The sequence below is a fragment of the Megalopta genalis genome, chromosome 2 (assembly GCF_051020955.1).
Source record: "Megalopta genalis isolate 19385.01 chromosome 2, iyMegGena1_principal, whole genome shotgun sequence".
NCBI lineage: Eukaryota > Metazoa > Arthropoda > Insecta > Hymenoptera > Halictidae > Megalopta > Megalopta genalis.
The window spans coordinates 10,282,043-10,293,056 of NC_135014.1; the positions used below are offsets into that span (position 1 = coordinate 10,282,043).

At 44.4% G+C, this 11,014-nt stretch overlaps 1 protein-coding gene across 1 annotated transcript in view; it reads right to left on the reverse strand.

The window, feature by feature from the left end:
- LOC143258903 (uncharacterized) overlaps positions 1-10,209 on the reverse strand; it is a 13,454-nt gene extending 3,245 nt beyond the window's left edge. The window contains exons 1-5 of the mRNA XM_076519433.1: positions 10,120-10,209; positions 5,773-5,876; positions 4,584-4,650; positions 4,239-4,335; positions 3,895-3,946 (exon numbers count right to left, since the gene is read on the reverse strand). Of these exons, the coding sequence (XP_076375548.1) occupies positions 3,895-3,946; positions 4,239-4,335; positions 4,584-4,650; positions 5,773-5,876; positions 10,120-10,209 (410 nt within the window). The remainder of the gene's footprint in view (positions 1-3,894; positions 3,947-4,238; positions 4,336-4,583; positions 4,651-5,772; positions 5,877-10,119) is intronic.
- Positions 10,210-11,014: the final 805 nt, after the last annotated feature.

The following is an 11,014-nucleotide window of genomic DNA, read 5'->3' on the forward strand; positions in this document are numbered from 1 at the left end:
ATTAGAAAATTAACTAACTAGAAAGAGATTTACCGTACAGCGAATTCTCCCTAATTTGCGCTCATATCGTGCACAAAAATAGATCATTTTGGGGGAGGAGATGCGATTATTCGAGGCTCGTAGCTTGCTTTTAAAATTACCGATCGCCAACGCTTATAAAAACGAGCCGCGAGCCTCGAATAATCGCATCTCCTCTCCCCAAATTGTCCACTTTCGTTCGCAAGCTGAAGTAAAATTCGGGAGAATTTAATGTAATTAGGGTCACTAGAAGCTGTCCGACGTTCGCTGGAGCAATTTCCGCGGTGTCCAGCCGGCGAGCAGAGATCTCATTAGGTTTAATGAGAGGCGGAGGGTGGGGCCGCGAGAGACGGGTGTATATATTTTTCTTTATTTGACATCGGTGAGCACAAGCTGGCAGAAACATTGTTCGAAGGTACGAATAGCGACTAACTTTTCTCTAGAGAGTTTCTCGACGAATACAAGCTCAGTCTAGGGGGGCGTAATCAATGAATGGACCAGGCGGACAATCCTTCTGTTACAAAAGCCTGACATTTTTCGGCTTTTCAGTGTCATTACCATAATAATGCGAATAAAAGGGAATTCTCGGAGTCCAGACTAGTCTCCTTCGCCCCCTCCGCCCCTCGCCGTCCGCCGCACCCGACCGTCCCCGTTCACCTTCAGCCCCGGGAAACGATGGGACTAATGAATAGATTTTGTCTAGCTTAGCCGCGGTTCGCTTACCGATCAGAAGAAACGCCTTCTTCTCGCGTTGGACTCCGTTCTACGCGCCGATGCTGCGATCGTTGTCGGCGAAGATGTTAATCCGATCTTCAATTTTCTCGTTAAGCACACTAATTTTTCGCCAATTTTGAATATTCATTTTCATTGTAATACAAGATGTCTCAGAAATGTCTCGCAACCCAGAAATAGGGGTTCTTGAGGTCATTCGAAGTAACTTTTTCCTCGGCAAAAATTCAATTCGCGGCTTCGTTTACGAATTATTAGCGAAAAACGCTGATCAATGAGAGATCGCGTACGGCTGACGCCCCGCCCTCGCGACTACCGCCGTTGCGTCAGACGACCGGTACGACGCGGTATTGGCCGAAAGGGCGGAGCGCCGAGCGCACTCGCTCTCCGATTGGTCAGTGTTTTTCGTTGATAACTCGTAAACGAAGCCGCGGATTGAATTTTTCTTAAGGAAAAAGTTACTTTTGAAATCACCTCAGGAATCCCCCATTTCCGGATTGCGAGATATTCTTGGGACACTCTATTCGAACAAACGGAATTTGGCTGACATGTCTCGGACGCGAAAGAGTTCAAATGCCATTCGTTACGATAAATATTAACTTTCTATTTTCTCGTTTAACGCAATCAATTAGCATCGTAAGGCATTTCGACGACAGGATTTATCGCGAAGACAGCTGCGCGTTGTTCCCACGTTACTTTGCACGTGCCAGTCGATATTCGCGCGAGCGTTCCTCCTGCGGCCGCCATTCGTTTCCCTATTGGTGCGCTTCTGCTTTACAAGGGACATCATTCAATTGATAGGCGCGGATTTTAATCAAACTTTTTTACAAAGCCGGAGAACCGAAAAAATGCCCCGCAAAACATTTTTCCTCGGCTGTCCATATTTCGTTTTCTAGGCTGCGAAACAGTCTCCCCGAATGGTGTATTCAACAATAGCCGTGCAGCGCGTGCTACGATTAACTTCGCGCAGTTAATTAGAACTTGAGGAGACAACGTCGGATTCTCCGTCGTTCTATCTGATACAAAATTCGGTCGAAACACGTTTCTACAGCGAAAGATACTCCACGAATAGAGCAGGGGTGGCCAAAGTATCTATTCCTAGTCGCCCGCCTGTCTTATATTATAATAATAATATATAATAATAATATAATAATAATGATATACATGTCTGATAATTTTAAACTGATATTTTACTTTAAATTACTACTTCTCTTATGATCACTTAACGCATACGATGTTGGCAGATCACAACATATACTTAAAAAAAAACAGGTCGCCCGTAGCGATCAAAAGTTTGTCCACCCCTGGATTAGAGTGTGCATACTTCACGTTACAATACCCGGGCTCTGTGCTACACTTAACTCTCTATACTCTTGATTAAAACTGGGGACACTGTTACATTCACCGCCTAACTATCTGATACTGCAATTTGAACTGCCGTCGACAATCTTCTCCCGCTTGTGCAATACAGCAAATTCTCTCTAATCGTCCTTCAGCTCGTAATCAAAAATGGACAATTTGCAGATGGACATACGCCGCCATTTTCTTAGTAATAATTTCAGTGAGTCGATGGACCAGGTGATGGTGTTTGGAAAATTCTTTAAATTACTTTAGACAGCTTTGCATTTAAGTTACAGTAAATTCTCCCTAATTAACGCTCGGATTGTGCAGAAAAATGGACACTTTAGGAAGAGGAGATACGATTATGTGTTTCGTTATTTATAATTCTTGACAATCCCAAATTGTCCATTTTTATTTAGAAGACGAAGGATAATTCTGGAGAATTTAACCGTAGCGAGCGTTAATTCCTCCTACAATCGCTTCAATTAATTAAAAAACTAATACATCGACGTATGAAAATGCGTTTGATCCTTCTTTCATTTGAAAAATTGCGACCAACGAATTTGATCGCGAACGCGTAAAATCCGCGGACCGCTGATTGCAATTCGTTGGAAAGAGCGAAAGAAATATGGGCCGAAATAGGGAAGCCGGAAGGGGATAAGAGTCGTGGGGGGGGGGGTGTCGAAGGGAAGGTGGAAGAAAATGGGTGGTAGTTGCGTTGTGTCTCGAGGACCGCGGCGGCGGGTTGGCGGAGAGGAGGGCGAAGGGGAGGGGTAGTTATGGAAAGGTAGAAACGCAATGCAATTCCTAGTTTTCATTGTCACGCGACAGAGCTAGCGTAATTCCGGGGTGGAAACGTGGCTTAGGAAGGGTAGTGGTTGGCGAACGAATCACAGTAGCGAGGGGGAATGGAGGTGTACCCGTTGTACAAGCGGTCGGTGGAATGAGAAAACATTAATCTAGGCATGTTTTGCAATCTCACCACCACCAGCCACCCCTCTACCTCTCTCCCTCTCCCCACACGCCGGTTCCTCTCTTCCTCTGCCCACCTCCCAGCCCTCCCTCCTGTCTACCTACATATAATGGAACACTGTTATTGCTACGTTATGGCGTGCGCACAATGTTCGTTTCGACGTCAACCCCTTTCCACATTTCTGTCTCCTCTTCCTCTTCCTCTATCTTTCCTAACTAAAGATATATATGTATATGTATACGTACGTATTTATACATATATTATGTGTATATATGTGTATATATTATGTACAAATGCATATACATACATGTATATATATATATATATATATATATATATATATGTACATATGTATATGTATGTATATAGTTACGCGTTTACTCGGTGCATTTACGTGTCTTCTTTCATCCCTTACACCTGCACCTTTCTCTGAACCGGCCCTCCATGTTGTCACCCGTACACCGAGACACGGCGAAATTATACAAAATGTTGTACAATTGAATCCGATTCGACTAGCCTTTAACACGTTGAGCGTCGCGTCGGTCGCATAAGGGTGGCACTGATTTTTTATCAATGTTGAACATTCATTTTCACTGTAATACATTCGGACAAACTGAATTTGTTTAGGACGTTTCGGATGCGAAAGAGTTCCGATGTCGTTCATTATGATAAATTTTGTCTTTCCAGTTACGGTTGACTGATTAAAAAATTATAATTGAATTAAATAATAATCGAATTGATTAAATTGCTTCGACTTTGTGGGAATTTTAGTGACCGAACGTCGGCGCTGTCCAAGCGAATTTTTAAGTTTGGCCTTTAATTTTAAGACTGACCTAGGTGTCGAGGAATTAACCCCTTGCGGTACCATTATCTTCACAGTTGCAACTGTAATTAAATGTTTTGCGATTGTAATAATTTCTTAAAGGGAGAGAAAAGAATTGATATTCATAGTGCGCCTATATTTACATCGGCGCTTAAATATTAACGACAAGAGGACAGAATTTTATTGCAACTTTAAAAAATAGGATAATATTCATACTTAATAGGTTATTATTAGAAATCACTGTCACGAGACAGACTCGTCAAAGTACAGAAAGGGGTTGATGCGATAGAACAGATTATTCCATGTTATATTACAGAAGATTATTCCATTTCCTCTATTTTTCGCAACACTCACATGTGTTTGATCGGTGCGTCCGTGCGGCTTTCTTCAACCCTTGCACCTGCACCCTTCTGCGAACCGGTCGTCCATATTGTCGCCTGTACACCAGCACCTGAAAATCATCGAAAACATTAGATTAAGCTGGAATCAACGAATCTTAACGGTCCCGTGCTTCTCTTAAATTTCAATCGAAGTAAAATGTTAAAGAATGTAATCAATTTATAATAAATATAATTATAATAAATTAGAGGATAAACAAATCATAGATTTAATTTTTATTCCCGTGCATCATTGTTCATTTCTCAATCTATGATATAATTAACTTTATGGTAGAATTTAATCTTCGAACAGTATACTCACGCGTTTTTTTTCATCCCTTGCACCTGCACCCTTCTGTGAACCAGTCGTCCACGTCGTCGCCAGCGCACTTTCGCATGGAAAATCATCCGAAATCGTTAGAAAACGAAACGAATAAGTGGATTATGCAGTATTATATTTATTCAAAGTGTTATTAAAAGTTATTAAAAGTGTCCAGAGTAATCTGGACAACGCGTATCGGTCGTGCAACAAGCGTAATTAGCGAATTATAGCGATATCATGGAAATTTTGTGGAACGAAAAAATGGAACGATCTCTCTCTCTCTCTCTCTCTCTCTCTCGGAGAAGAGATCTCGAACAGGCGAGAAGGAACCCGTGAAACGGCGGGACAACGGTGTAGAGAGGAAAATCGGGCTCCGAATGTGCATATATTTTCCCTTGTGTTATACAACAATGACTATATGTATAGGTTGTTCTTGCGAGCGTGGAATAACGAGGACGAAGAACGCAACCTCTTCGTCGCCTTTCTTCCGCTCTTGGCTTCGTTCCTGGCCTTCTCGCCCGTGCTCCGCGTTTTCCATTCCCGTTCTCTCCTCTCCGACCTGCTCCTTTTTTATTGCAAATCAGAGGTAAACAGTGGGAGAGAGAAAGGGAGTGAGAGAGAGAGAGAGAAAGAGAGAGGAAAAGAGAGAGAGTGGGAGAGAGAATGAGAGGTGTCCATGCGTGGATTTTCGCGTCGACACTCCCGTAGACGCAGCTCGGAATCGCCTCGATGACGTTAAAAGGAGACTCGATAAACGGGCCGCATTGTCGCATCACGAAGAAAAAGGCTTCCTGCCTCTTTTCCCTCGCCTTTTTTCTCTCCTCTACTTTTCTTCACTCTCTCTCTCTCTCTCTCTCTCTTCCTCTCCCTCTCTTACACACTCTCTCTCTTACTCTTTCTCTTGCTCTCTTCCACCCCCGCGCGACCCCTGTCCTTCTTTTTTTTATCAGCTACTCCGCGCACAAAAGTATACTTAATGAAAATGGCTTCCTCTAGGTACACTTCGACACGGGAAAAGTGATTTCCTTATGACAATAACAACGAGGATCGACAGCTGACATTCTCCTTTGCCCCGGGAATCACTTTAGATAATGTCCCCTGCTCCCTTTTTCATTTTCCCTTCTTTTCTGCTTATTTACTACAATCGGAAAAATCGAACGTCGCGCCCGATAGTTATGCGAACTCTTACGCGTCCGTCCGAAAGCGTGTCCGTTTTCCACTGCGAAGACGTTTCCGCCGTCCTTGCGCGTTGTTTCGTAGGTCGACGGGGTGCGGAGACGAGTTATTTCGGAGCTAAGAGGTCTCTGGAACAGTGAATATAAAAATTTAAAAGTATTTTTCCTTTCTCTCGCAAAATATATATATTTATATTATATTATCACATAAAAAATATATTCAATCGAAAATAAATACGCACACGCAACAAGTAAACAACAATTCGTTTAACAAATTCCACGCCGGATGAGAAGTCCAAGATGTCCACGGTCCATTACGAAAGTCCGTGTTCCCGTAGCAGCGACAATTAACCCTTTGCACTCGAGCGGCGACTCCGAGGCGACGCGAAAAATCGACGCGCTATAATTCAAAAGAATCTTCGCTTTATTCAATTCGTCTGTATCCGATAAATCGAAGAAAAAAAACAATCGTGCCAAATGGGGACACCGCATTCAAACAAATGTCTTCTGAAATTAACCCTTTGCACTCGAGCGGCGCCATTAAAGATTGTTATGTCACGTCATAAAATAATTTTACCGATCTAATTCGTTTATATTCGAAGAGCTGTCGGAAGGGTAACTGTTGCATGAAGCATAATATTCAATTTTTCATATGCATAAAATGCACTAGGTCATACAAAACGTAAAAACCATGGAACAACTATTTAAAATTTTGCGATAATTCGGCTTCCAGCGCGAAGGGTTAAAATAGCGCCGAGTGCAAAGGATTAAGTGGAGATTCCTCGGTGATCAATCCGGTCCATCACGCTGACATCTTGGAGACCGTAAACCGGCCCCCCTCCCCCGGCACGGGGTCTAAATAATTTTCGTTACATCCCCGTGGTAGACAAAGGCGGCTCCTTCCTGTCCGTGGACAACAATAATGGCCAGTGACGAGAGGTGAGGAGAATATACGTCGGTAAAATTGTAATATCGAGGGGTGGTATTCACGGGGAAGAAAAAACATTTCTTGGCCGCTGTGGTGGGACCAAGCGAGAAAAAGAAAAAGAGAAAGAACGACAGAGAACGAAAGAGAGAGAGAAGAAGAGACAAAGAAAGAGAGAGAATACAAGGGGATGACTACGGGGGTGGCAGCCGTCGGGACAAAAGGCGGAGATTTTTAATCTCCTTTTGCCGTGAAAACGAAGAATCGTCCCTCGCCTTCGTTTATTTATGCATTTCATAAAAACGGCGGACCGAGGCTGCATTATATTCGATTCTCCTCGAGAGTCTGCCCGCCGTGTCCACCCCCGTCCTCTGCCGGCCCCCGCTTGTCCCACGCCCCCCCCCCCCGCGACACCCCCGCAGCACCCCTGGCACGCCAAGCGAGCCTGCGCAGCCCTTCTGCACGAGGCTCTACGTAATGTATAAATGAATAGAGTACCAGTGCTGCTATTCCCTCTACTGGCCTCTTCTTACTCTTCCAGAGGGTAGCTCTGCCGGGTGGCGATGGTAAAATGGTTGTGGCGGTGCTGGTGGTGGTGGTGGTGGTGGTTGGTGGTGGTGGTAGTGGTGGTACGGCGCGGCGGCGACGGCGGCGGCGGCGGCGGCGGCACTGCTGGTGGTATTGGTCGCGGTGGTGGTGGTGGTATCGGTGGTGGTGGCGGCGGTACTGGTAGTGGTAGTGGTCGGTGGTGGTGCGTTTGGTAGCAGCGGCGCTACCTACCGCTACCCTGTACACAGAGACGGATAAAGCTCGGCAGGGACGAGTTAAAAAACCTTTGTGATTTGCCTGACAAAGATTGGATGAGCCTCCGCAGGACTCGCACCCGCGAGCCAGCCGCCGCGCCGCCGCACCCCCGCGGCCCGCCCCTAATTCCCTTAACGCTAAACCTGCCGGCACCGATATGCCGACCTGCGTTCCCTGCGCAAATCGACGACCCTCTTTCGCGATAAGACTGCAGCAAATTCTCCCTTATTTTTCTTCGGCTTTCGTATAAATAATCGATAATATAGGATTGTCAATAATTATGAACATTTTTGTTTGCAAGCTGAGGGAAAATTTAGGGAGAATTTATCGCATCCACGAATAGCGTTCGCACGATACGCAAGGCTGCGACTCTGCCTCCATTGCCGGCAGAAATGTACGGGGTAAATCAGCGTCGGTGGTGCAACCGAGAAGGGGGTGGTTTTCTGCGCGAGAAGGCAAGTTGAAAATAAGGAATACTATTTGTTCGTTCGAGGCTACGGGGGAAGAATGATTAATTTTGAATATTCGACGCGACTTCGCGTACAAAGTAACTAAGGGTTAGATCGGAGAGATGCGTCGAAGCCTGACTTTTTTTATATAAATCTATAAAGATATTCTACGATTCTATATAAACTCGAATCCGAAAATTCGTCTCAAAACGCTCGAAACACGGAACGTTCATTCTTCTTCTTCTTTTTCCAAGGAGCATCTATTTCAATAAAATATAAGTGTAAATCAAATAAATTCACCAATATTCTCCGTGTTATATAAATCATTGTTTAACGCTAGATTTACGAAGCACGAAAAACAGCTGTTTCATATTTAGTTTATAAAGAAAGTGAAAACATTTATTCTGATTTTGAACAAGTGTTATTGCAACATTCGCCGTAAGCAACATATAAATTGACTGAATAGCACATAAATGTATCTTTACGATATGAATATTCGTAAATTAAAAAATTAGCGATCCGTCATTTTAACGGGTTCCGTAGATCTAACGTTTAAAACTGAGTTTCTAAGCAATTTCTGGATTTTGGCTGAGCAATTAAAGAAGCAAAGATGGATGAAACGTTGTCGGACGCGTGACAAGAGAAAGAAAGAGAGAGGGAGAGGGAGGGAGAGGGAGCACAATGGAAATGTTGTTGAAATGATAACATCCGGTTGTCTGGCTCGTCCTGTTGATCTCCCTGGTAACACTATGGTTTCATGTGCACTCTTGTTGTAAGGGGGTTGGAGGCCGGAGTTGGAGGAGGCGTTCAAGGGGGTCGCGGGGCAGGCGGCGGGTGGAGGCGGTAAGGGGAGAGAGGACGCGGTTTCGTTGATTAAAATAACCTCGTCAGTGTAGTCGTTCTGTTGTACAACTAGTCGGGGGATGATGAGTAATCGTCTGGCTTAGGAAACCGTCATGACAAGGGCATCGGACAGAAGGGTAGAGGGGGGGGGGGTGGAAGGAGGGATGGAACTGGGGCCGAGAACCGGGCCGGGGGGATGCCGGGGCCACGGATCTACAGGTCATCCGTTCAACCGGATTAAATCGAAACGAAACTTTTTCATTTCGGTTTGTTATTAAATCCTGACCTCGAGCTCTAAACCTTTCGCGAGCCGTTACCGAATACCCGAGTCTTCCGGATTTCCTTCCAAAGGGTACCGTCGCGATTTCTTTTAAATAAATATTACCCTATCTTGAAGTGGACTCTTCGTGCTTTGATTTCGGACCAATAATGTTAAAATATTTTCACGGGAATGTAACTTAGAATTGGTTTAAAGGCACCCTTTAAGTACAAGCCATTTTTGTCTGACTCGGTGGTCCATATTTATCGATTATTTCGAAGATTCCGAATTATTTGTTGAAACTAAGATTACCCTATCTTGAAGTGGACTCTTTGAGCTTTAATTTGGGACCAATAATGTTAAAATATTCCCACGGGAATGTAACTTAGAATTGGTTTAAAGGCGCCCTTTAAATACAAGCCGTTTTTGTCTGACTTGGTGGTCTATATTTATCGATTATTTCAAAGATTCCGAATTGTTCATTGAAACAAAGATTACCCTATCTTAGAAAGGACTCTTCAAGTTTTATTTTAAGATAAATTACGCTCACAAAATCTTACAAGCATGCAACTGAGAATTGACCAAAGATCACCTTTTAAGATCAAGCCATTTTCCTCCGAATCAGTGGTCGTAGTTCGTTAATTTTTTAAAACGATATCGAATATTTTCATCGAACAAAAATAATTCTATCGCGATCTACGATTCTCGAGCTTTAATTCGAGCTATCAAAAATTGCGTAATTCCCGGTGGAAGGAATTTTCGAATCGCTTCGAATATGACCGCATCGAATTCTATTCGGATCGATCCTGCGAACTGCATAGTTTCTCGTTAAAACGTGGTTTGAAGATCGAGCTAAGAGAAAAGAAGGAATTCCGCGGACGTTTCTATTCGTGTAGGGAGGTGATTAATTCGGCGAGTGCGGCGTGGAAACAAAAATAATAAGGGCGACACGCCTCGGGTTCACAGATCGGACGAAAAGAATGAAGAATCGAAAGTGAAGCAAAGGGATCGAGGGTCCTTGCCCGCAACGTGAATACAAAGAAGAAAATGGTGGATGGTACGGTGACTTCGACAGAAGGACCCTAATAATAGAAGCTAATGCTTCTTGCGTGGACCCTGTCCTGCTGTGCGACACTCTTCCCGACGAATTCGTCTCGATGCTCCTGCCCATTGTGATTGAACGTCGTCGGATCTGTTCACGCAAATCGTGTTCGACGCGTGTCCATCCGTTCTACAAAATGAATTTCCGCGATAAATATTATTCCGCACGTATTCTACAGTCACCGATAACGTTTTCTGAACGTTTCCGCGTCCGTTTACGCGTTCACACCCTCCATTCAAGCTGCGCCCTCGCCCCACGCCCCCACACGCGTTCGCATTAACGACCGTCGAACGCGATTAATTTCGAACGCGATATAAGTGTTCAACGTATTTGTACGTTTCGCTTGGACACCGAGCGTCATTTATCGTTTTCATCGAGAAATTCGACGGAAATTAAGTTCCGATAAATTATAAATTGACTACGGATTTCCAAAGGCTCCGCGTTCGTTTCCCGATCGAGAACTCGGCGTGGCGAAATGTTTAATAAAGCGGAGTGCGATGTTTATCGCGATGGCGTCGCTAATGGAGAGCGCAGTAACGTCGATCGAAATTTTGATAATCCGTGCAAAAGTATTCGGAATCGTGGCTTTTAAATCGCTAATACTTGTCGTGCCGTTCTTGCAGAGCTGTCCCCGCCCCGCCCCGCGAATGGGATCAATCGATCCCACGTCGGGAATAGACAAAGGGAAATCGTTCCACTTACGTACAATGGATTGACAGAAAATTGGCATACCGAGTTTTCAGAAGAAAATGGACGGTCGAAATCAAAGAGGCCGATAAAAGACCGCGGATAAACGGAAAGAAGTACCCTTGTAGGTAAAGCGATCCTTTCAACCCCATAAATCGCCGGTGAATGCGCGTGTGGCCACTGGTCA